This window comes from Artibeus jamaicensis, unplaced genomic scaffold (assembly GCF_021234435.1).
Source record: "Artibeus jamaicensis isolate MK-2021 breed Jamaican fruit bat unplaced genomic scaffold, CSHL_Jam_final contig_60, whole genome shotgun sequence".
NCBI lineage: Eukaryota > Metazoa > Chordata > Mammalia > Chiroptera > Phyllostomidae > Artibeus > Artibeus jamaicensis.
Window position 1 is genome coordinate 9530367 of NW_026521900.1, and position 27572 is coordinate 9557938.

The following is a 27572-nucleotide window of genomic DNA, read 5'->3' on the forward strand; positions in this document are numbered from 1 at the left end:
GACTCCTGTTCCAAAGTCCTTTTTGCCATAGGATGTCAGAGCTCACAAGTCCTGTTTGGAATTTAAATGCTCTTTAAAACAAGAAAATCAGGTCAGTGCCCCTTCATTCTGACATAGCTGCAAAACCACAGGCAGGGGACGTCCATGAGGCTGCAACAAATGAGGGTTATGCAGGAAATGTTACCTATTTTGTGCACTCAAGCAAGAAGAGACACAGCAGTTTCCTCCTAAAACGAAACTGTAATTGTGAAAAACAAAACTTGATTGTGAAATAGCAGACATTGCCAACAGCTATGTCTAGCATCTCTCCTGTGGCTTTAAGACTTTTTGGATTCTTGACCTAATGTCACTGCTCCAGCAAGGTGCAGGTGTTTCTAATTCCTTGTGATTTTGTAGCAACAAAAATTTTAATGTCAACAGTTTCTTTTTCTCCTGGAAATTTCAACACTCTGAATTCTTATTGTTTTTGACTTTTGATCTCTCCAAAGGACAACAACAACAACAAAAAAACAGTAAAAATCTTCCATGCACTAAGCTATACCACTATAGCATGGGCATAGTGGTATAGACAAAAAAAACTGGCCTCTGTTTCAAACCGACCTTATATTAAGCCATGACAACATGGGTGTTGTGCCTCCACCAACAATCCAGACCGTGAAGAAGACAATGAGGAGCGTGGTCGTGAACATCATCTGGCGAGCATAGGATGCTGTGTCTCGGATGGCAAGTGCAAATGCCATTGCTCCCCTGAGGCCTGCAAGGACCAAAGAGGAAGTTGTCCTGGTTATAATGACAAATGGCAATGTGTCCTCAAATACACTGCTACCTCTGGGGGCTCATAAACCATATCCACTTATGCTTCTGGAGTCAAGTTGTTTTATTCTGAGAGAAGGACTTTAAAGGAATATAATTTTTTCCTGTTTGAAGTTTTCTTTTGCAAAGTGTCCAAATGCAATGATAAAAACACTGTACAACTTTGCACAGGATATTTTTATTAATACTAATAACACTCTTTCGTTGCTGAAATAATTATCCTGCTAGTAATATGAAATAAAAAGAAATATAAATAAGAAATCATTTAAGCTCTCCAAGTCTGTGATCCAAGCACAGCCCATGCCCTACATAGTCACTATAAACTTAAGAAACAGGCTACATAGGAATATGTCAAATGTATACTTGTGGTTCATGTATTATAAACCACAAAGCAGTAGTTCCATCATTTAGTTAGCAAGGCCACACAGAGAAGTAACAATATAACCTGATCTACATCAGGGGTTGGCAACATTTTCTGTAAAAGATGACAAATAGTTTATGCTTCGTGGACCATGAGGAAAAATCAAGGCTATCATGTAAGTACTTATATAAAAGAAAACAAATTTTCACAAAATTTGATTAACAAGAACAAGAATATAATAATAATGAGTACAATTATTGTAATACAGGTCTACTATTAAAAAGAAAGGAATTCTTTGAGGGGGACAATGCTTATCTGGCTTGCAAAGTTAATGTTCCCAATTATTGAACAGATTATAAATATTCATCTATAAAAGCCATTCTGAGCCCTCAGGGTGTATGAACACAGGCAGCACCCAGATTTGGCTCAGGCACCAGTTTGCTAGCCCTGATGATCTACATTAACAAGTGTTAAGATTAAGCATGAACATTTTAATATTTATCTTTCTACGCTTTTTTGTTACTTCCCCATACCATGCTCATAATTTGTTGTATAGTGAAGACTGAATCCATGGTCTTTAATACATATCTAGTTTAAATTCCTATTCACCATGAGCAAGATTGTGTGTATAAGAATTACAGTTATGCCTACTATATCTGTTTGTGTATTTTCCCACCTTTCCCAATAATTTCACAATTAATCTGAGAACTTCATTACGAGTTACTAAAGAAAAATCATTTAACAAAAGTTACATTAAAAAAACAGAGTGAATTTAATGTTTTCTATTAATCTGCCCTAGGGAAATATTTATCCATATCTCGATCACCCTACAGGCCAGTTATGTCATTAACCAATCAATCAATATTTTAAGCCTCTAAAGAGATATTATTTCAAATAGGATAACTTGGGGTCAAAAAAAGACAATGTTTGCTATATATTTCTTCATTTTACTAGGTAAACATTGTAAGCAATATGAAAGTGAAACCTCAGGTAGTTCATGGCTTTGAAGAATGAGTTCTCCCAGAAGAAAATAATTTTTATAAGATATGTCTTTAAACAGCACTATGTACTTCTCAGTCTTTTAGTATGGAAGATAATAAACATATTTTAAGTTTATCTAGGTAACTATGTCCAATTCATCTCTCTTTTTTATGCCATCACTTTCCTAATACATGAGGAGGATCTTATCATTGTCCTCACAAATCTCTAATGCTTCCAAACTGCTTCTAAGTAAAACCCAAACTGGTAAAGTACTGGAGCTTCTCTGTGGTCTAGACTCCAGCAATAGTCCTCAAAGTGTGATCCTCAAACCAGTAGCAGCAGAAAACATGTTAGAAATGCACATTCCCGAAGCTTCCCTGTACCCTCTCCTTTAACCAGCCTAACAGGTGATTCCAATGCAACTTGAAGCTTCACATCACTTTATATGTAATTTTTCATTCCGACCTTACCATCTTTCACCACTACCCCATGTGTCTTACGTGTGAACCATTCTGCTTACCTTTCCCTGCAAAAGCCACACAAGGCAATTCTTCCCGGACTTTCTAACCTGCTGCCTCCTGAAATCCATTTCTTCCAAGCTCAGTTCAAAGATTACCCCTTTGCAAAGATGGCCCTGGCTCCTCCTCTCCTCTGCATTTATTCTATACTTCTTTTGAGCAATTCATCCCACTCTCTTCAGAGAAAGCACTTTGTACACCTGTCTCCCACCAGAAGACTATGAACTCCTTGAAAGGAAGCTGGTTTCTGTGTCCTCTACAACCTAGAACTGTGGCTTATAAAAGAGAATGCTCAATAAATGTTTGTCAGAGTGAAAGGCAATCATTATGGCAGGTTGTACATTTAAGGGCAGATGCAAGTAAGTACTAGACAATGACTACTTTGCTGAACAGTGCCGGTTGGTGTGGTTTCACTATGACTCTCTAAGGCCTCCAAGAATTACCGGATGGCCATAAAGAGCAGTTACTCACTTTGCCTCTTGTACAGCCCCTCCCCATCACCCATACAGTAGAGAAGTAACTTTAAGGGTTACAGTAGCCTTTTGTGCCACCATTTCCTCCCTCTTCTCTGCAGAGATGCTGTAACTTGGGTCTCATTTATCAAATCTGATACCACCCTTTACTGCACTATCTATTCATGCAGATTGTTCTCTCCCTTCTTTATCTGCACATATTTCCTTATTTTCCTTTATTCCCTCAGTGGCCTCTCCATACTTTCTAGCTTTATAGTGGAGAGGGGCTATCTGGGAGACAGTGTAAATCAAGTGTAAATCAGCAGAACTATCACAGCTGTTGTTTTCTGGTTTGGGGCCATCTTTCTTAGGAGTGTATTTTATTTCTTTTTGCTCCATAGAAAGTTAGAGCTAGGAGGGACCTCAACTAATTAGCTCAATGTCATTATTTTACAAGAGGATACTGCAGCTGGGGGAGGGGTGTTGAGTGACATGGCCTATGTTCTTTCTCATTGAAGACCTATTTTACTTAATTTAGTTCTGGAGCCCTTTTTGAAGATTAAGAGTTATGAACAATCTAGAGAACAATTAGGCACTTTCATATACCTCCAAGCCCCTTGAGTGATAGGAATGAAATAGAGATACAAATATTTTAGGGGTGAACGTTCACATTTGGTAGTAGAGTTTGCAAAATCAAGATAAAGTCAGTTTACCCTGTACATCTGTCTACTCAGCACTGCAGTGGATAAAACAGAACCAGAAACTTGAATTTTTCTCTTTTTATGAACGTTATCAATACTTTAATCATATTAACACTGCCTGGTGAAAACAACCATTTTGTATACATTTATACTGTTTTACCTGAAAACATCATCATATGTTGAAAATTCCAGCCAATCTTATGCCTTCTGCCCAAGTTGAGGAAGAAGGAGAGCGGGTAGATATGTGCAGCTCTGCCCAGGAAGATGGCAACCTGAGCACCAGGTGGAGGTTAAGGCCCCAAAAGTTTTCCAGAATGCCACTGTCACACAACCTCTGGTTAAACAGAGAATTTTAGGAGTGCCATGACATCTCTCTTGTATGATCGGGAGAGCTGCACCAAAAAAGTTAGGCTGTCTAGTTTCCCTCTAAACAAGTCTCAACAACAAGTACTATTCATTCAATTGACCAACTTTCCCAACCTGCTGGCCCGCAGAGGTCACATATAGCCCATTATATACACCATTGTAGTTTCATGATTTAATGAAACTGGTATGACACATCCAATATATCTTAAAATAAGTCTGGAAATAAGGTAAGGTACCATATCAGGGGAGGGAAGCTGAGAGAAACAAACAGTGTGTTGGGTTTTTTTTGGTTGAAAACCCACAAAAAGAAAAGATTACTAACTCCTGAGTTAAACTATAAGGAGAAAGTTTGTTGGGTAAGAAGCTGGTAAGCTTTAGTTAGAAGTAAACACCAGGGGCTTGAATGACCAGCAAGAGTCTACAAATAAGAAGTAGGGAAACTTAAAGTATTCATAATACAAATACACATTTATGTTCCTCACAAGAATCAACCTGGGCGGGGGGGTGGGTGGGGTGGGATGGGAGAAATAGATTAAAAAAATGTACTTGAAAAGTAACTAAATAAAATTTAATATTAAAAAAATGTACATTACCATTTAAAATTTTTTTATTTAGTTACTTTTCACAATTTTTATTTAAAAATTTAAACCTACAGAGAATTTGCAAAAATAAATGAAGATATATTCAAAAAAAAAAAAAGAATCAACCTGGGAAGATTTCTCTACCTAAGTGGCTAAAATGTCTTTCAGAGATATATAAAAAGGAAAACGAAGAGTGTGGAAGAGGAACTCTACTGTGGAAACCAAAGAATTCAGGGAAACCAGTCATTCGTCACCTGCTGAATTTAGAACAGAGCCCAACAGAGAGCCACACATGCCCTGCTTACAGAAGGAAAGCCCAGTGGGAGCCAGAGGAACAGGGAGCTTCCGTTCCAGTAAAGCACCAGCTGCCGGAGCTGCAGCTGTTTCAGATACATGTGAGGGCAAAAGTATCTTCTGTCTTCTCCAGGGGAAAGCACTGACTAAAATTTTCTTTTTTTATCTTCCTTTTTTGTTTTGTTTTTAGCAAAAGGAAACAGGTAGTGCGTATAAAGCCCATTCTACCCCCAGAAGCCATGCAGAGATCCTCCGTGTAATCAGTCTTCAGGATTCTCAGAGGATCTGATTGGCCACAGTCCAGGGTGCTTATTTGTAAACAAGGGCTGCATTCTCACTCTCACAGGATGCCATGCCAGGAATACAAAACAAAATGACATGCAAGGTCTTTCCTAATCAAGAATTAAAAACACTGATCCTGCAGAATTTCAGCTATTAGTTTGTCAATATAAGAAAAGAACCCCAGTTGAAGCAGATAAGTGGAAGGATTCTGACATGGCATTAGACCATTGTCACTACCTAGCTGTTTCGTGAATATCATTTATTCCTGCATAAGACATGAAAAAACCAGAAGAGGAAAATGCTCCTTTTCTGCCAGCATCCCAAGACCTAAGGATATCCATGAGGCCTTGGAAAAGGCAGAAGTGAATGCCCAGCAATATAGAACTCCTGCTTGGGATTTTGAAATCCAGGCTGAGCTATAGAACTACAGTTCCAAGCCTCAGAAGAGTTCACTTGAATGAAAACAATAGGATCTGAGGCCAAGTGAGCAAAACCCTCAGCTGTCAATCCACTGCTAGGTATTCATATTCTTCCTCACTTGAAAGAAGCCAAACCTTAAAATTGTGTCTCTCTTCCAAAAACTGTGCTCCCAGTGAGACTAAATCAAGAAACCAACTGTTTTCCCATTCTATATTTTCTGTTTCCTTCTTCTTCTTTTGAGAAAAAAGAGTTGTTTCCACCTCCATATGTTAAGCTTGGGTGAAAGTATGCTTATTACCTGCAAGCTTCCCTGGGAGGTCAGGGAGGGCTGCCCATATCGGTGTGCAGTCAAGAACAGGAGTAATAGAACCTTCTTGTATTTTGAATGGGGAACCTCCTGGATTGAATTCATGCAACAATGAAACAAGAATAATTCCAGGAACTGACATGGGTGCCCACTCTTAGATCTGCTAACAAAGGCGCTTTAGAAAACAAACAGCCACCTGCCAGCACTGGCATAACAGAAAGGCCATCTTACACAGGAAATGCAGAAAGGACATCCTCAGGATCAATGGTAGTCCTTTAAACCAAATACATTTAGCTTCATGAACCACTTAGGCCTCCTTTTTCTCCTCATAAAAACACCATGAACTCATGCTGGCTCAGTCATGCACCCAAAACAGAAATTATTATTACTATAGCTTCCTCAGCAATGATCACTTCTCCGTGTAGAAAATAGTGGAACCAAAAAAGGATACAAAAGCTCCAATGATGAAGATTGGGCTGAAAACGTGCTTCTGGAAGGTAAATAGTGCCAGGCCCATGTAGGAGAAGATGAAGTTCTCTGCCAGGAAGTGCAGCACCTCAAAGAGCTGCACGGAAAGGAAAAAAGGAAGCATGAAGCCCAGCGTCAGTCACAGGTAACTCATGATGATGGAAGGTTCTTGCTCACCTGCTTCGTTCGACCTCTTGATTCCACCGACAGATTGTTGTAGGTATAATGAGCTTGTGTGATTCCACAGAAAAGGACAGCTACAACACCTGGCAAGAGAGATTTTTTTTTAATCAGTGAAATAAAAAGCAGCAGGAAAAATCCCTGTGAGACAAAAACTTAAGGTAGGCAATCCCAGCATACCCAAGTTCCTGAATATTTTTGAGTTTCCTGTTACTGAAAGCTCCCCCTGAACCCACCACTCATATTAACCTTTCTTTGTTCCCACCCTGCTTTCCTTCAAACCCGAGGTCCCGGACCTCATCTCTTACTCCAGATTTAAGAGTATCCTCTCTCATCCTCTAAACTCCTTACCATCTGTATTTTGCATTTAGCAGAGAGACTGTGAAGTCCTATCATACACTTTTATCATATTCCTCTCTGTTCTTAGAACAAATGAGTTTAATTTCAAACCAATGCTTTATATTTTTGCATGGTCTAGAGATTGAGACAAAATGGATCCAGAGTACTATTCCATTTATTCAAGCCCTGATGATCTAGACTTCTGGTTAATGGTAACCAGTTTGTTATGTAGACAATTGGTGCACTTGAGATTTAGCCTATAAATTTATAGGTAATGGTCAAGTTTTAAGGAAGTAGGGCATTTTATAATGCTGCATATAAAGACATGTTGCAATTTGAAAAGGTGATAAAAGAACTTACTACCTGGATTATATGTGGTATTTAAGTTTTCTAATGGAAATAATCAGTGATTTGGTTTTATAATGAGAAAATGTGAGAAACTAAAACCACATGATCACTCACACTAATAATATATGAAACTGGCACCATAAAAACATGGTATTGAAAAACAATGATTAAACAGATCCGAGGAAAAAACAAGGAATATCTGTGTTCCCACTTATCTGAGTAGATACAAAATTACCTTTAAAAGGATACATATTGTGCTTATTATTTCTGCTGTTTGTAAACAAACATAGCAATCTAAGGGAGGATACAACTAAAATGTTAATATGTTCAGTTATTATGTTCTAAACATATAGTTAGAATGAATACTCAAAGATATAGCTGAGTTTGAAACAATAAACTTTATCCTTTAAATTTATGCAGCTTTGGGAAATTATTCATAAGGCAGAACATCAGTCTTGCTCAGTAATCCACCACATGGACATTCAGTGAGCTGTATAATCAACTCCATGCAGCTGCTATTTATGAATTTTTCCCTCCCCTCAAGCTCCCACAACCCCTTATACAGTGAGGGGAAGAGTGGCCCAAGGGTAGAGAAAACCCACCTGTAAACCCACAGGCTTCTGCCAAGAGGAACGTGCTCCAGGACATCAGGAAGAAGAGTGCCGTCTCCAGCAGCGGGAAGCAGTGTAGCTTCGTAAACTTGGTCACGTCAGCCCCTGTCAAGGAACTCATCTCCAGGAACAAGTACTAGAGTCACCAAGAACCACATTCTATCAGCTTAGGATTCCCTCCCTAAGGGCCATCCCTTCCCCTTGACTCTTCCTCTGGGGTCCCAAAGGCGTTGCTTGCTTTTTAAAGTAATAAAAAAACAAGCTTTCCAGTAGAACAGAGATTATCAAGGTCTTGGAAAGGGAGATATTGTTTAATGAGTACACAGTTCTGTTTGGATTCATGAAAAAATTCTGGAAACGAATAGGGATAGTTACACAACACTGTGATTGTACCGAATGCCACTGAAATGTACACTTAAAATGGTTATAAAGGCAAATTTTATATACATTCTACTACAATTCTAAAAAATGAATAATGTCAAATACCAAAGCCATCAAGTTGTACACATCAAAAGGTTGAATTGTACAGTGTGAATTTTATCTCAATAAAGCTGGGATTTTTTTTTAAATTAGGCTTTCTAGAGAGACTGGAAATGCATTCTCTGGGCTCCTTACAATGCCCATGGGTCTGAAAGGCACAGTCTTGGCATGTGGTGTGACTGTCAGGTTAGTCCTGACAGTGCTAGGACTGCCTAGAGCTGGCCTGGGAAGATGATACTGTGAGACTTTGTCCTTTATAGGCCACTGAGGCCTGAGTCCATAGCAGGTGCCTAATGAAGGCATGAGAAAGAAAAAATGTGCCATGCCAGGGGCAACTACAAGGCACGGGTATCGTGTTTTAGGACCAGAGATTTTTCTCCTGACACTGTCCTTCTATGGAAGGCCAGCATGGAACCATCTCATGAGTGGTTTTGCTGAACAATATAAATCTCTGGTGTATCTAAAGGGACTTTGTGAAGAAAGCAATATAAATCTGTGCTATCTAGTATGGTAGTCACTAGCCACATGTGCCTACCGAACACTTAAAAATGTGCCTAGTCTGAATTGAGCTGTACTATATAAACAAAATCTGCACCATATTCCAAAGATTGCATATAAAAATTGAATGCATAGCCATGGCTGGTGTAGCTCAGTGGATTGAGTGTGGGCCTGTGAACCAGACAATCGTGGTTCAATTCCCAGTCAAGGCACATGCCTGAGTTGCAGGCCGGTTCCCTGCAGGCCAGTTCCCAGCAGGGGATGCACGAAGGCAACCATACATTGATGTTTCTCTCCCCCTCTCCTTCCCTTCCCCTCTAAAGATAAACAAATAAAATCTTTAAAAATATATTTTTTAAAAAATTGAATGCATAAAAATCACATGAATAATGTGTGCATTTTGTTAATTTGTATATTAATTACAGGCTGAAATCTGGCTTGCATATGTGGCTCCCATTACATTTGTATTTATTGGAGAGCAGTGATCTAAATGCTACTGAAAGAAGATATGATGAAGGACTTGGCACACCTGTGGAGGGGCTGCCTGCTTATTGCACACTACTTTTATATGTGTTTATGGGCTGGTTGGCTGGTTAGTTGGTCTTAAACTAAATATTGTTCAGCCCACTTACAGAAGACCACCTCACAGTAATTCCCACTAGTGGCCCTCAGATAGTTATGCCCATGTTAGCCCAATGTGGCCCAGAACAGCTGACAGGAGCAACAAGCTTGGGGCTAAAGCATTTCCCAGCCTACTTCTTCCTGGCCTTCTGTGAGGTGATTTCTGATTCCCAGCCTCCTCCTGGTTCTTCAGCTCCTTTCATCCCCCTAAAATTAATCTCCTTTTTTCCCACCTCCAACTGGCTCATAGGAGGGAGAGAAAAATGCAAAGGTAAGGAGAGAGCTAAGCCTAGAGTTACACCCCAAACATTTTCTCAGACTCTTAGCTAGACACTCAATTGTCATGTTTTACCAAAGGGACATGCCAGAAGTCCCCAAACCCCAGTGGAACAATAAATTTAAGCTTCACTTTGAAAGGAAAAAATGACAACTTTCTTTTTGCAAGTGTAATGTCATATAATCATACCCACACAGGGCTAGAAATTACAAAAAGGATATTAGAGCAGTCACAACACCAGTCACAGCTCCCATAGTAAAAGAGCCACTAAATATTCCTAGAAAAATGCCAACTGACTTGAAAAATGCAGCAGCATCAAATGCATGAGTGTTCAGCCCTGCTGGCTGGTAGGCAACAATAGACCTGAAATTTTAAAAGAAGAGAAAATGTAAAAGACTGTGCTGGTTTTACACCATGGTGCCAAAAGCTATCAACAGACATATGTATCTGTAGTTTACCAGGCATTTCCCATGGTGTATTCATTTAACTTAATCTGCAGTCACTATGTTATGCTAGTACAGCATTCTAATTGCTGCTGATTGGACAAAGCAATATAACATTATCAATAAAGTTGAGAAACCTCATTTAGAAAAACACCCCATTTAGTATTTAACAGGTAAGATGAATCTCTGAATTTAGCCCAGAGCATTTAGGAAGCCAGAGTCTCTCTTCCCTGGGCAGAAATATTGTTACTTACGAGGATAGCACAATGGCAACAGCATCATTTAGGACACTTTCTCCAAACAGAAGTGCATAAAGGTCCACATCTGCGTGTAACTCATTAAATATCGCCAGTACAGTCACTAAAAAGTAAGTCAAAAGCACATAAATTAGTTTCCATTTCTGGCCTTAAGCCATGGATGACAAATTTATAGAAGCAATTCTTATCTTCAGTAGGACTGGGTGGTTTGATAGACAGGGAGTCAAAGGTGGATTGTCTGTCTATGGCAGAAACAAAAATGGCAGTCTTCTTAATCAGAATGAGTTGTGAGATGATGCTCGATTCTAAAAACACTGCACCAAAACACCGCCCTTCCCATTGTAATCCCATCACAACTTCTAAAAAACTCTTTAAAAAGGTTTAACTAATTAGCTTTGGCTGGTGTGGCTCCATGGTAGGAGCACTGGCTTGAGAACCAAAGGGTAGCTGGTTTGATTCCCAGACAGGGCACATGCATGGGTAACAGGCCAGGTCCCCAGAAGGGAGCACACAGCAGGCAACCACACACTGATATTTCTCTTACTCTCTCCCTTTCCCTCTGTCTAAAAATAAATAAATAAATACAATCTTTAAAAAAAGATATCATTAATTAATTTTTTAAAATTTTTTTATTGATTATGCTGTTACAGTTGTTCTATTCCCCCATTCATTCCCCTCCACCCTACCCCCCATCCCCACCATTACCCCACCCTTTAGTTTATGACCATGTGTCTCAAGTCCTTTAGATTCTATATTTCCCATGTTATTCTTGCCCCCCCATCTATTTTCTATCTACTGTCTATGCTACTTATTTTCTGTACCTTCTCCCCCATCTCCTCCTCCTACTCCCCTGTTGCTAACCCTCCTTGAGATCTTCATTTCTATGTTTCCACTCCTGATCTAGCTGTCCTTTTAGTTTGCTTTTGTTTTAGGTGTGGTTGTTAATAACTGTGAGTTTGTTGTCCTTTCACTGTTCATATTTCTTTAACTTCTTTATCTTAGATAAGTCCCTTTAACATTTCATATAATAAGGGATTGGTGATGATGAACTCCTTGAATTTGATCTCATCTGAGAAGCACTTTATCTGTCCTTCCATTCTAAATGAAAGTTTTGCTGGATAGAGCAATCTTGGTTGTAGGTCTTTGGATTTCATGACTTGGAATACCTCTTTCCAGCCTCTTCTTGCCTGTAAGGTCTCTTTTGAGAAATCCACTGACAGTCTGATGGGGACTCCTTTGTAGGTGACTGTCCCCTTAGCTCTTGCTGCTTCTAGGATTCTCTCCTTCATTTTACTCTTGGCTAATGTAATGATGATGTGCCTTGGTGTGTTCCTTCTTGGGTCCAACTTCTTTGGGACTCTCTGAGCTTCCTGGATTTCCTGGAAGTCTATTTCCTTTGCTAGATTGGGGAAATTCTCCTTTATTATTTGTTCAAATAAGTTTTCCACTGGTGGTTGTGCCTTTCCCCCTTCTGGTACCCCTATAATTCAGATGTTGGAGCGTTTAAAGATGTCCTAGAGGTTCCTAAGACTCTCCTCATTTCTTTGAATTCTTGCTTCCTGACTCTGTTCTGTTTGGCCATTATTTGCTTTCTTCTGGTCCACTCCATTGATTTGAGTCCCAGTTTCCTTTTCATTGCTATTGGTGTCCTGTGCAATTCCATTCATTTCAATTAGTTTCGCCTTCATATATTTGTCTAATTTGTGGCTATAATCAACCAGTTCTATGAGGATCCTGATCACCAGTGTTTTAAACTGTGCGTCTGAGAGTTTTGCTATTTCTTCATCGCTTAGATCTCTGGGCTGTGGGGCTTTGAGAACTTGCGACATTTTTGGTCTGTTCTGGCCCTTTAAGTGTGAGAAGCAGTGCCTTGGACTCCCAGGTCACTGGGTTGTGACGCTGTATGTGGGGGCGTGGTCACAACGGGAAATGGCTGCACCCTCTGCTGCCATTTGCCACGGGGACCGCTGGGCCCCGGTCCAACCGCCCACTCCCTTGCCTGTCCGCTCGCGCATAAATGGGCGACCACAGTCAAAATGCAGCACCGCTTCCCCGCTGTCTCCTTCATGGTCGCTTGCCTGGTGGCTCGCTCGGTTACTCACTAGGTCCAACCCTGCACCTGGATTCTGTGCCTGAGTCCGTCTGACCGAGTCCTCCTGTGCAACCCCTCACCAGCTGCTGGTTTCGCCCCTTACTGGTCAGGCTGAAGAATTTGTTGTTAACGGACTTCTGAAAAGTTCAGTTTTCCGTGTTCTGACTGTGTTTTCTGTTGCTAATATTTAGTTGTCTCTAAACTTGGTTGTGTGAGAAGGCACGGCACATCCACCTATGCCTCCATCTTGGCGGAAGTAATTAATTAATTTTTATAGAGAAGGGAAGGGAGGGAGAAAGAGAGGGAGAGAAACATTGATGTGTGAGAGAAACATTGATTGGTTGTCTCTCTTAACGCACCCCAACTGGGGACCAAATTCACAATCTCAGTATGTGCCCTGACCAGGAATTGAACCCACAACCTCTTTGTGTATGGGAGGAGGCCCAACCACCTGAGCCACATTAATCAAGGCTATTATGAAACTTTAAAAAATAATCCTAATTAATGTAACTCAGCTCTACTATTGTGCAGAAACCCTATTCTATTGACCATTGTGCTCCCAGAACCCAGCTAAACCACAGGGCACAGAGAAGGCTTTAACAACAGTTCATGAAATATGTCTTTGTTTATGACAGACTATACATAACTACACTTCTCGTAGTCTCCATATTTCTTAAGCATTTAAAAATCTGCTAGTCTCCAGATGAGTGCTTCTCAATTTTTTTGTCTTCAGGGCTCCTTTTATACTCCAAAAAATTATTGAGGCCCCAAAAGAGCTTTAGTTTTATAGACTACAGCTATCTATATTTACTGGACTGAGAAAAAGAGAAAAAAATAAATATTTGATTTAAAATTACTAATAAACCCATTATATGATAACATATTTTAATGGAAAATAGTACTTTCCAACAAAAAATATGGTGAGAAGAGAGACATTCTTATATGTTTTCTCAAATCTTTTAAAATCTTGATTAATGTAAGACAGATGTTTCCTATTTCTGTTTCATTTGATCAACAGATAGTCAACATCACACATTATGCAGGCAGCGGAAAACCCCACTCTACTGTATACTTGTTTAAGAATGAAAGTAAAAATGACAAATAATGTATTACTATTGTTATTAAATCAGTTTTGACCTTACGGACCCCCAAAACATTTTTGGAGTTTCACAACTTTGGCTCCATTGCAATTTGAGACCAGGAAATTCTTTGTTGTGTGGGACTATCCTGTGCATGGTAGGATATTTAGCAGCATCCCTGGCCTCTCCCCACAAGACATCAGTAGCACTGCACATTGAGCATCTGGATGCCCAACTGTAGCAGGAGCTGTGGCACCAGCTTAGGACTGCTAGCCAAGATAAACTGCTATTTGTTTAAGCTGGTATTGCCAGATTTTTGTTATTTGCAGCCAAATGCATTACAAACTGATATAATTAGAAAAAAATAAACCAAACAAATGTTTAGCTTAGTGAGTTATAAGCCAACCACTCTTGTAATCACCATCCAGTTCAAGAAATCGAACTTGGCCAGCTCCACAGAACTCCTCCCATATGTTCCATCCCAATTCCAAGCCCCTTCCTTCACTCAAAAATAATCACTAATCTGATTTTATAATAATTGCTTCCTTTCATTCCCTTGTAGTTTGACTACCCAATGTATATTCCCTGACACTATCATTTGGTTTTGCACATATTAACATTTATTTTTAAATACTTTTTACATCTCTTTTACTTCACAGTTCCCCTTTCCACTCCTTTCTGTTAGCTCCCTTTTCATAAGCTCTATTGTTTAGTCCTCTCATTTCTCAATTTTCCAATACTGATATATCTATAAATATAATAATTTCTACCATGTTTAAAATTTTCCTTTAGGTTCTGATACAATATTAATAAAGTTTGGTCTGACTTTGGGGCCCTAGTTTTTGTATGAGTTCATTGTTTGTAACTTTATTATTCAGAAGGATTAACTTCATTTTTCTTACAAAATATCTGCAAGTTCAATCTCAATTTATTTCTGCTTCTCACATTAAATTAGGGGTAGAAGGCCTAGAATACACTTTCTACTTTCATGGCTCTGGAGCTCCCTCTTCTGGTTTTACACTGAAGTATTAAAAACATGGCCTTTAGCCCTGGCTGGCATAGCTCAGTGGATTGAGCGTGGGGCTGAGAACCAAACCATCGTGGTTCAATTCCCAGTCAGGGCACATGCCTGGGTTGCAGGCCAGTTCCCGGCAGGGGACTCACGAGAGGCAACCACACATTGATGTTTCTCTCCTTCCCTTCCTCTCGAAAGATAAATAAATAAAATATATATTTTTTAAAGTGGCCTCTATATTCTCTGGTCTCCTCCACAGTATCCGAGCTTTCTTTCTCCTTTTTAAAGAAGATTTTATGTATTTATTTTTAGAGGGAGGTGAAGGGAGGGTGAAAGAGAAGGAGAGAAACATCAATGTGTGGCTGCCTCTTGAGCGCCCCCTACTGGGGACCTGGTCCACAACCCAGGCATGTGCCCTGAGTGGGAATCAAACCTGCGACCCTTTGTTTCACAGGCCAGAACTCAATCCACTGAGCCAAACCAGCCAGGGCTCTTTCTCCTTTAATGCTCCATCAAGGTCTGTGGTCCTAGCAGTGCATGTATAGGGAGTGGTTTCCAGATAGATCCTTCCTATGCATTTTCTGAAAGTCCTGAGGGCCCAGGTCACTCCAGAAGTCTCACACCTCCTGTAGTTTCCTTGCCATCACTCACCAGTTGAAGCCAGTAATGCCTCTTCCAGTTGTTATCCAACATGCCTATGAAGTTATTTACTCCCCATGGGGACCCCTCATTTTGATTGTGAATACTTGTGGGAAATTTCTGGCTTCCCTGACAGTCAAAATTATCTTCTCCCCACCACTTCCTTAGCACAGCTCCTGTTTCTAACACTAAGTCTCAAGGGTGCTAGTGGTTTTACCCCACCAATTGATAGCTGGGGATCCATGAAGATACTCTGCTAGCCAGTTGTGTCTCTGCATTATTCCTTTTGCTGTGCTACTTTCTCTATTTTTGTTATAGATTAAGGGAGATTCCAAAACTACACTATCCCCATCATGCCTTCCTTTTCAAAACATTTACTTAATTTATTGATAGTAAGCAAAGAATACATTGGATTTGAAAAGTGCACACTATTATCATGAGGCTGCTCTAGATAATTATAAATCTCAACTATAAAATCACTACTCTAATATTCAGATGCTAACTAGACATTAACATGGGGCACTGTTAGCAGCTTTAGTTACTGAAGGACATTTCATCTTCATAACACAAAACACAATGTCAATCTCTTTCATTTACTCTTAAATACAGTTTATCAAGTTCCACAAGAGGAAAAATCTTTAAGGATTAGGCTAAAAAGTTCTTACTTTCTGGATTATTTTTTAAAATACTGTCTTTATTTATTTTTAGGGAGGGGGAAAGGAAGGAGAAAGAGGGGAAGAGAAACATCAATGTTTGGTTGCCTCTCGCATGCCCCCTACTGGGGACCTGGCCTGCGACCCCAGCATGTGCCCTGACTGGGAATCATACTGGCAACCCTTTGGTTCACAGGCTGGCACTTAATCCACTGAGCCACACCAGCCAGAGCTATTTTTCTGGATTATTTATTATATAAATAATATCTGTGGCACCTTATATAAAACCTGTAATGGTTCATTTTATATGTCAACTTGACTGAGCCATAGAGTACTCAGATATTTGATTAAACATCATTGCAGATGTGTCTGTGAGGTTCTGGATGAGATTGACATTTGAATCAGAAGACTGAATAAAGCAGACGGCCCTCCCCAATGTGGGTGGGACTCATCCAGTCTGTTAAAGGCTTGACTTAGAGCAAAGACAGAGTAAAGGAGAACTCTCTCTGCCTGGCTGTCTTTGAACTGGATTGTCAGTTTCCTCCTACCTTTGAACTCGGACTGAAACTACACCACTGGCTTTCCTGGTTCTTAGGATTTTGGACTGCCAATCTTGGGACTTCTCAGCTTCCATAACTGCATGAATCAATGCCTTATAATACCCCTCTCTCTATAGATAGATGATAGATAGATAGATAGATAGATAGATAGATAGATAGATGATAGATAGATGATTGATAGATAGATAGATAGATAGATAGATAGATAGATAGATATAGATCCCTTTCTCCCTCCCTCCTTTCTGTCTCTACACACATACACACACACACGCATCTCCTATATGTTCTGTTTCTCTGAAGAACCCCAACTAATACAAAACCTTTACTAGTTTATCATTATGGTTGACCTTAAATTACATGAAAGTTAGGGATGCTGACTTCCTTGCATAGTTGAAAATCCACATATTTTTTTTCTCCCCCCAAACTTCATTGTCCCTCATCATCCACAGGGGATTGGTTCAAGGACCACCCCCTCGGATACCAGAATCTGCAGATGCTCAAGCCCCCTATATGAAGTGGGGTAAATCAATGCATACATTTCACCCTCCACATCCACAGACTCCCAACTATGAATTGAAAACAGTATAAGTATTTATTGAAAAAAATCCACATATAAGTGGACCCCTGCAGTTCAAACCCTTGCTCGAGGGTCAACTGTATATGACATAAGAATTGTCTTGTTTTTAACCTAATGTTGAAGAAAAATTAACAATGATAACAACTGTACTAAACATTTTACAATCTCATTTAGTCCTTATAAAAGGGTCTGGGTAGCACTATCATTTCCCCCAACTTAGAGAAAAGAAATCAGTTACTTCATGATGGGCTGCTTTCTACTGCAGTATCAAAATTCCTAAAATCTTGGTGTTGAACCCAAGAATAGTTTTAACTGTTACTCATATAATATCTCCACTGGTGGTTGGCACTAGAGGCCTCTATTCACATCAGTCACTCAGGGACTCAATACTAATGGAGGTTAATTTCCACAAACATAGTGCAAGGCTAGCAGCCAAGGCCATCTGTATCTCAGGACTTTATCAGTCAGGGTCCTGGCAGGAACAGATGGCATCCCCAAATTAAGCAATTGGAGAAGTGTTTAATAAGGGATTATTTATACAAGTGTGGTGAGAGTACAGAAAAGCCACAAGGGAGAGGGCAGTACTTGAGGCTGAAAAAGGGTGCTTTATACCATCCCTAGGCCCAAAGGGACCAGGGAAGGAGTGATAGAACCAGGAACTATATGGAGAGGGTCACCTGACAAGAGCTGTAACTTTTGATCAAGGGACACAACCAGCCTTAAGGGGCCCTGCATCTCCATCTTCCTTCTTTTGATCCCCCTCGAACAAATCCAATGGGAAACTAGAAGGCAAAGGAACCTCTGAAATCTTCCCTACTAATCAGCCTCTTCGCATAGAGTGGAGAGTGGAGAAGGGTGGTAAGTAAGTCTGGAGGGGCACATAGAAGTATATAACATAGCCACCAACTATGAGAATTTAGTACACAGCAAAGATAAAGATTTCAGTAAAGTATTTAAGCTACCTGATTTTCAAAAGCTCTTCTGAGTTTTAAATACTATTTTCCTAAAATATTACAATTACCAGTGGTAAAAAAAATGTACAGTTAACTCATATATCCATGACAATGAAGGCTAGCTTACATAATTAATAATACTAATGAGCATTTTTTTAACTTTTGTATAAATAAAAATTTATTTTCTGCTGTTTACACTCATGTTCCTGCTAAGGGTCCTGGAGATTTCTGAGCAGGGAAACAGTGTAAACTGATAAATGTCTTATTTTGTTTATTTTTATTTATTTATTTTAAATATTTAAAAATATTTTTATTTTAATTGTTGTTCAAGTACAGTTTTCTGTTTTTTACTCCCATGCCAGCCCACCCTCCCAGTGCTCCCTACCTCCCTCTCATTTCCACCCCTCTTAGTTGTTGTCCATGTGTCCTTTATACTAGTTCCTGTAAATCCTTCCCCTTTTTCCCCTGAAATTCCCTCCCCTTTCCCCTCTGGTCACTGTCCCCCTGTTCTCTATTTCAGTGTCTCTGGTTATATTCTGCTTGCTTGTTTGTTTTGTTCTTTAACTTCCTGTTAAAGGTGAGATCATATGGTATATGTCTTTCAATGCCTGGCTTATTTCAATCAGCATAATGCTTTCCAACTCCACCCATTCTGTCGAAAAGGGTAGGAGCTCCTCGTTTCTTTCTGCTGCATAGAATTCCAGTGTGTAAATGTACCATAATTTTTAGATCCATTAATTTACTAATGGGCACATAGGTTGCTTCCAAATCTTGGCTATTGTAAATTGTGCTGCTATGAACATTGGGGTGCATAGGTTCTTTTGGATTGGTGTTTCAGGGATCTTAGGATATAATCCTAGTGGTGAAATTGCCAGGTCAAATGGCAGATCCATTTTTAGTTGAACTCCTTCCGTTACTAGCTCCCACAGTTCTTAAGTCATTTATTTTATGCATAATACTTGCTGCTTTGTACTGAGTGTTCACAAGTGCTAAGTGCTCTTTAATACACTGATGAAGTATTCAGGAAAAGTTAGTTGAATTAACAAATTAAGGTTCTTGCTCTTCCTTCTTCCTCTGTTATTCTTTTATTTTTTCCCACTGTTGTTTAGAAACCTGTACCAGCACTCCTCAGTCAGTTCACTGTAATTTCTCTGTTCATAATACAGTTGGAAACAGCTGTTGTGACCCTTTTCTCTTTGATTCAAAGGTTCTGTTGTGGGTGGGACAATTTGTTTACTCCCCACTATTAGAAGCCCCTCAACTAGTCTGCCATCCCCCATCATCTTCCTGGTGTCAGCACCTGTATTCCTTATCATGGATGGCACAACCTTCCTCAGGAGGGGAAAGGCAGAGCTCCTGCCTTGTTTTATAAGATGATAGGCAGAAAGAATGAGAAACTGATATTCAGAGCAGTCAAATTCAGATCACTGCTGTATAAATACTACTTGTAGACTTCCGGCCAAGATGGAAGCATAGGTAGATACACTCTGACTCCTCACACAACCAAAAGAAGGACAACAACAAATTTAAAATAAAAAAATAACCAGAACTGCCAGAAAAAAAATTGTGTGGAAGTCTGATAACCAAGGAATTCAAGAAGAAACATTCATCCAGACGGGTAGGAGGGACGGAGATGGGCAGCCAGGGCAGAGAGGATGTGTGGCAAGACAGTGGCAGGAGGACCAGGGTGGTTCCACATTTGTGTGTGGATAAACTGGGAGGAAGAACCATGGAGCAAGACAGACTGTGCAACCCAGGGTTCCAGTGCAGGAAAATAAAGCCTCAAAACCTCAGTCTGTAAAAACCTCAATAGCCCTTATCTATAAAAACCTGTGGGGTTATGGTGGCAGAAGAAACTCTCAGTCTCACAGGACAGATCCACAGGGTCTTAGAATGCATACAAACCCATCCACCCTGGAATCAGCACTAGAAGGGCCCAGTGTGGTTGTGGTTAACAGGGGGAGTGACTGAAAGCCAGCCGAGAGCTGAGCAAGAGGCATTGTTCCCTCTCAGCCACCTCCCCCACAGACAGTGCCTTGGGGTACCCTGCCTTGGTGAATACCTAAGGCTTCGCCCCTTAAAAAGCACACTGAGACAAAAAAAAATATGTACAAAGTGAAAAAAACAGATCAAAGCTCCAAAAATAGAACTAAGCAATAAAGAGATCGCCAACCTATCAGATGCAGAGTTCAAAACACTGGTATTCAGGATGCTCACAGAAACAATTGAGTATGGTCACAAAATAGAGGAAAAAATGAAGACTATGCAAAGTGAAATAAAGGAAAACATACAGAGAACCAACAATGATGGGAAGGAAACTGCGACTCAAATCAACAGTTTGGACCAGAAGGAAGTAATGAACATTCAACCAGAACAGATTGAAGAAGCAAGAATTCAAAAAATGAGGAGAGGCTTAGGAATCTCCAGGACAACTTTAAACATTCCAACATCCAAATCATAGGGGTGCCAGAAGAAGAAGAGGAAGAGCAAGAAATTGAAAACTTACTTGAAAACACAAGGAGAACTTCCCTAATCTGGCAAAGGAAATAGACTCCCAGGAAATCCAGGAAGCTCAGAGTCCCAAAGGATTTGGACCAAAGCACATTATAATTACATTATGCATGATGAAAGATAACGAGAGAATCTTAAAAGCAGCAAGAGAAAAGGAGACAGTTACCTACAAAGGAGTTCCCATAAGACTATCATCTGATTTCTCAAAAGAACCTTACAGGCAAGAAGGGGCTTGGAAGAAGTATTCCAAGTCATAAAAGGCAAGGACCTATACACAAGATGACTCTATCCAGCAAAGCTATCATTTAGAACAGAAGGGCAGGTAAAGTGCTTCCCAGATAATGGCAAGTTAAAGGAGTTCATCATCACTAAGCCCTTATTGTATGAACTGTTAAAGGGATTTATCTAAGAAAAAGAAGAAGATCAAAAATAAAAACTGTGAAAGGATAACAAACTCACAACTATCAACAACTGAACCTAAAAAAGCAAAAACAGACTAAGCAAACAACTAGAACAGGAACAGATTCACAGAAATGGAGATCACATGGAGGGTTATCAGCAGGCAGGTCAAGGAGGGACGATGGGAGAAAATGTACAGGGATTAAGAAGCATAAATGGTAGGTACAAAATAGACAGGGGGAGGTTAAGAATAGTATAGGAAATGGAGAAGCTAAAGAACTTATATGTATGACCCATGGATATGAACTAAGGTGGGGGGAATGATGGTGGGTGGGGTGTCACAGAGCAGAAGGGAATAAAAGGGAGAAAAATATGAGACAACTATAATAATCAAGAAAATATATTTTAAAAATAGAAGAAAAACCATGCTGAGGTTATGTGATGACTTGTTATTTATTTTTAAAAATACTAGGAAAACAGAGATATCTATGCCTGTGTCAAATGTTATGTTCAATATTGACATGTGTTATTTCATTTAATCTTCACAATAGTCCCAGGAAATAGGTACCATTATTCCTACTTCATAAATGAGGAAACAGACACCAGCTCAGTGACTAGCAAGGCTAAAACGAAAACCTCTGCCTGCAAGTAACTCCACATTCCACACTGTTTTCACAAAGCAGGGTGCTTTAACCAACCAAGTCTTCAATATCAATTTACTTAGGGTGTTTGGAATAAAATACAGGATTTAGAAGGTCAATGGTTTTTGGGCCACTGAGATTTTTTTGAATTACATAGCTGCCTGGAGTGGTGCTATTCACATGTGGCCATTTAAATTTAAATTACTTAACATAAAATAAAATTTAAAATTGCTCTTCAGTTGCATTATCCCACATTGGAAAAATCCACATGTGACTATTGGCTACCATAATGGACTGAGAAGGTTACAGAACATTTCTAGCATTACACAAAGGTTAACGGGATAGCTCTGATCTAGAGGATCCCCAAGAGGCATGGTGAAGTTGTAGGAAATCTTATTATATCTAAGATCATTACTATCGAGGATGTTAGAGGATATTGTGGACCTTTCCATCTCCACTATTAAGACAGGATCAGATTTTTCTCTGTAAATTCTTTTCCTAAGGTTTACCCTCAATAGTTGATATTAGAGGAAGGAATAGCTGTAACTACTTTATGCAAACTTTTTTACTTATGTTTGCAACTTGGAGAAGAGAGGTTTTTGTTTTGTTTTGCTTGCTTGCTTTTGAACTGCAGGGGAAAAAAGACATATAATAAGAATTAGTTTAACTTTTAAGAACTGGTTTAACTAACACTCAAAAAATATAAGGTAAGAAATTTATGTTTAAGAACCGCATCACAATGTGCAGTCATGTAGAAACACTGCCCAAAAGGAGTTTACAAATTAAATTATACTCACTACAGGTACCAGTGTGCACTTCCATAACACAAAGTATTATTTATACCAAATGGTATGTTTCCTGAAAGAAGTCAAAAGCACAATACTGAAAAATAAGACAGTTTATGTGTAAAAATTACGAACAAATTAGACATTTGCAAATGAAAGACAAAAAGGAAATAGAGGTGGGAGCAACCCAAGTGTCCATTGGCAGATGGAAGAATAAACAGAAATGCAGTATCTACATATAATGGAATATTAGGCTTAAAAAGGAAGAAAATTTTGACATGATATAATATGGATGAACCTTGAGGATATTATATGAAGTGAAATAAGCCTGTCATAAAAAGACAAATACTATATTCCTGATACCACTTATATGAGGTATCTAGAATAGTAAAACTCAGATATAGAAAATAGAATAGTGGTTGCTAGGGGCTGGGAGAAGAGGAGATGGGGGATTGTTTAATGGATACAAAGTTTCAGTTTTATAAGATGAAAAACTTCTGGGGGTTGGTTGAACAACAAAGTGAATACAATTAACACTACTGAACTGTACACTTAAAAGTAATTAAAATGATAATTTTTGTTATGCCACAGTTAATAATAATAACAATAGGGAAATGAATGCATGCCTTCTCAGAAAAGTCATCTAAGTTTATTAGACCACATACTGGTCTCTTCCTCTACCATTCCATGTTAATCCTTCATTCTCTCTAATACAACAAAGGTTCATGATTGCTCTGAAATTTTTAAGATTTAAATAATGAAATATCATAATGATAATGTAAAATATGCAAATACCTGGGTCAGTGGCAGAGATAATTGCTCCAAAAAAGAGACAATCCGTGTAGTAATATTTATCTGAAAGCTGTCCCACTATCTTCATGAGCTTCACCACACCATACATGAGATTTCTATAAGGAGGAAAGATAAACTATGTCAGAAGAGGAAAAAAATAAAACTCTCCTAATTGAATAAACTAGCAAATGTGCAAGCAGAGTAGTACTAGAATACTGTACTTCAAGACAGAGTCATGAAAACATCAGGCAGCTGCTGTGGTTGAGCACTTACCAGGAACATGTGCAATAAGACTTTGGCACCAAGTAATAGTTTGCAATTAACGTCATCTTGCTGAAACTTCTGAATATTCCATTTTTAAAAGTTGTGCTTACTTATAACTATAAAGTGTGGTCCTCAGTTAGCAATAAAAATATCTTAAGCAGCTGGGTAATAGAGAAGAAAGAATGAATACTGCATAATGGGTAATAGATTTCTATAACACCCACAGGAATCTAAAATAGTGTGTTTAAAGTCATGGACATCAGTGGACTGGATTAAGTTGGAGAGGAAAACAAATGAGTTAGCCACAAAGTTCAAGCGAGCAACATTTCCTGCCAAGAATTATTTCAAAAAAAGGGAAGAGGCAAAATTCTCTAAACATCCAATTAAAAATTAGTGTACCCATCAACATATCTGGTCTCTTCTTCGCATCGATTTGGCAGGCCAGCAGCAGTCCTCCTTATGCTATGCGGAATATGATGTGGCACAAGAGGGACCATGAAATTCAATATTTGACCTTCGTCTGGAGCACATTTCCTCAACTAACAAATTGGGAGGAGTGAGGGGTGTTAAAAGGCCTAGTGACTTTTACTAATGTTACTAAGGTTGTATGTGTCTATATGTGCATATGTGGGTGTGTGCCTGTGTGTGTACTGGCAGTAGCTGCAGGGGTTAAGGGAATAAAAATAAACACAAAATAGACTCTTAGCACCCTAAACTCAATCCTCTGATAGTAACATTCTTGATGATAAGAACCACATCTTGCTCACCTTTATATCCTGGGTGCCTAGAACAAGTAGACTAACTAAGATAGGAGCTCAAGAACTATTTGCAGAACTTAATCCTCTTGAGAATAAATAACTGTAGGTTAATGCTTACTTACTGTGTGCCACTCACTGTTCCAGACACCTGAGAAGTTCTATTTCAATTTATAGTAACTCCATGATACAGATTTGATTTGCCCTTTGTTGCTTATTTCATCTACCTTTTAAATATTTCCTAAAAGCATACCTTCCTCTTCATTTCCTTCTACCACAAACTTAGACATAGTTACCAAACTTCTTTCTGGAAGCTTTTCCCCCATCTTGCTTCCATTATCACCAATGTTTGTTTTCTGAGCACTTCCTCACTTTTTGGCATTATAAGGTTCTCCATTCTCATCTTGTATAAATGCTGCCCCAGCCCTAGAATCAGACATGAGTGCAAAGGGACATGATTCTTTTTATTGGATGATATTAGAAACCAAGGCCTGGGGACTAGGTGTAATTTTATTTCATTCTAATTAATATTACTTTAATTTAAATAGCTACAAATGGCTAATTGCTACCACACTGAACAATGTAGCTATTGATCTTAACTGCAGTTACCATAAATATCAAAATACTAGACTCTGGTGATTGCCAGGGGCTAGGGGGTGGGGAAATGGGGAACCATAGCTCAGAGAGTACAACTTCCAGGAATAAGATTAACAAATTTTTGAGACCTACAGCATGGTGATTATAACTAATAATGCTGTGTCATATTCTTGAAATTTGATGAGAGTACGTCTCAGATGTTCTCACCACACAAAAAAAAATGGTAAATATGTGACACAATGGAGGTGTTAGATAAGCTATGCTGGAAATTATTTTGCAATTTATAAATGTATCCAATCAATACATTGTACATCTTAGACTTACACAATGTTATGTGTCAATTATATCTCAATATAGCTGGGGAAATACTGTATTCTGTGGACCCATGTGTATCTCATCTCTTTGGAAAATGTGTTAATTAAGTTATATGATAAAGATTCCCTTACCCGATAATGAAGCAGGAAACAGCAGTCCCCAAAAAGGCATAAGCCAGAATAGACCCAAGATTTCTGAAAAAGTGTCTCTGAATTAAAAAAAAGCAGAAATCACATTGTAATTTTTGACAGTAAGCATTAGAAACATATTAGAAGTCTCTAAAAAGTAAAACTTTACTTACTGCTTCTATGATATCAAGTCATAACTGAAATTACTCCTGAATAATGCTATTTAGCCTTAAACATAATGTTTTTAAAATATCCTTTGTTTTACCAATCACTGAGGAAGCAAGCAAGGGCTCAGTAAATTTCAGGCAAAATTACTGCAGCTACTTTTATTAAATTACATTGTTTCTTTTTGTGTACACACGTGCACATGCGTAAGTACAACAATCATTTCCATACATTGAACCCAAACCATTTTACTCTAGCGATTCAGCTAGTCACTTCCAGTTCTGGTGGAACATTAGAATATCATTACAGATATAATTTTCAAACTAATAAAATATAAAAATGCTATCTAAGGAGGTTTCTGCTTAATTCAGTTTCAGAAAACAGAATGTCCTAAGTATCTGCCCATGGCATCTATGGTGTCTCCTGATATTCATCTGGATTAATCTTTAGAGCCTAGTAAATACAGATGTGAAGAAATGAGAAACAACTAGTTCCACTTAGGATGGGCATTTTTAAAGTATGTATATGTATATAAGTATGTAAATTAATGTATACTTACACCGATACAAGGTATAGTAATTATTCAGAAAGAGGTGGCAAAACTGTAATCCTCTAATTACCTCTGTACATTTGTTGGCTACCTTAAAATGCACATACATAAATACACACACATACACAGATTTACTTCTCGTAAATCATTGTGCCTGTGGGATATTCTGATGGGGAAAATCACTGTTCTTGGGATTCTGAGCCATGGTTCTTACTCTTCAAGGCATTAGCTGTTTTCATTGGACAATCAGAACTATTTACCAAAAACAAAGAAGCAAAATCCCCCAAACATCCTAATTAAACAGGGGCCAGGAACACTTTATCTTAAAATTTTTAAATGCAGGAGAGCTCTAGCATGCCAGCTGAGCAACGTCAGGGACACACAAGGCACAAGAAGAACTCAGCCTGGATTGAGTAGCCACCATGAAGTACTACCAGACAAAGGACTGCAGGCATCCTCTGGCCTGCATTCCAGATGATCTAAGTAGTTTCTTTTGGTCTTCCCTAATATTTGCCTCTCTCTGAAGCTGAAGAAAGTACCAAGGAATGCCTGCTGTCCCTAAGCCAGAGGAGAAGAGAAGAGAAGCTCAGAAGAGAAGCCTTCAAGGGCTTGCTACACCACAGTCACCAAATAAGGGTGCTACTTGTACATATTATGGACTCACTATGTTTGCCTCTTAAACCAGTCATTTTTTAAGCTACTGCATGTTATACACCAATGTTTTTTTAAATATTTTATTTATTTATATTTAGAGGGGAAGGGAAGGAGAGAGGGAGAGAAATATCAATGTATGGTTGCCTCTCGTGTGTCCCCTGCTGGGAAATGGCCTGCAACCCAGGCATGTGCCCTGACTGGGAATCAAACTGAGATCCTTTGGTTCACAGGGCCACGCTCAATCCACTGGGCTACACCAGCCAGGGCTATACACCAATGTTTTGAAAAAGTTAGATTTCAAAAAGATCAACAATTGTGGTCTTGTTTGCCCCTAAAAGCCCCATGAAGGGCTTATATCAGAGAGGGCTTGGAGTGCATCAAGGATGAAACATGAGGCCAATAAAACTTATAGGAAGTATTCGGGAAAAAATTTTAGTAGCAGATATACTTTCCCTTGCCACTCAGCTTTCTTTTGGATAACCATTCATGTGGTTAGTTTGAATATATTAAGTAAATTCATATTAAAAATGAATTTTGGTCAAAGCCAAAATTAGGAGTATAAATCTGCTACCAAAATACATTTATAATATATTCTAAAACCACACATACATACAATTAGGAATCCCCATTTATATCTGCTGATATAAACTGAAATATTATTATACCTGGAAAAGGTGTAACATGCCTCTTATTTATATATTATTACACCTAGTATTTACTGCATATTTTATGGTTTACAAAAGCACAGTTACTCTTTAAACAATTTAGAAGTTATGAGCACCCACCTGCCCCAGTAAAAAATCCACATATAACTTTTTATTCCCCCAAAACTTAACTACTAATAGCCTAC

The 27572-nt window shown here is 38.9% G+C and overlaps 1 protein-coding gene across 4 annotated transcripts in view; it reads right to left on the bottom strand.

The window, feature by feature from the left end:
• Positions 1-27572, bottom strand: part of SLC9A7 (solute carrier family 9 member A7) — a 198418-nt gene that overhangs the window by 55889 nt on the left and 114957 nt on the right. For 3 of the 4 annotated variants that reach the window (XM_053670646.1, XM_037160487.2, XM_053670647.1), the window contains 9 exons: positions 25357-25433; positions 23298-23410; positions 10596-10701; positions 10120-10261; positions 8014-8119; positions 6722-6810; positions 6528-6641; positions 3987-4098; positions 601-754 (listed from right to left, as the gene is read on the bottom strand). In XM_053670646.1, coding sequence (XP_053526621.1) covers positions 601-754; positions 3987-4098; positions 6528-6641; positions 6722-6810; positions 8014-8119; positions 10120-10261; positions 10596-10701; positions 23298-23410; positions 25357-25433 — 1013 coding nt within the window. Of the gene's footprint in view, positions 1-600; positions 755-3986; positions 4099-6527; positions 6642-6721; positions 6811-8013; positions 8144-10119; positions 10262-10595; positions 10702-23297; positions 23411-25356; positions 25434-27572 lie in introns of all 4 variants that reach the window. The other variant, XM_037160496.2, reaches the window with a different exon arrangement.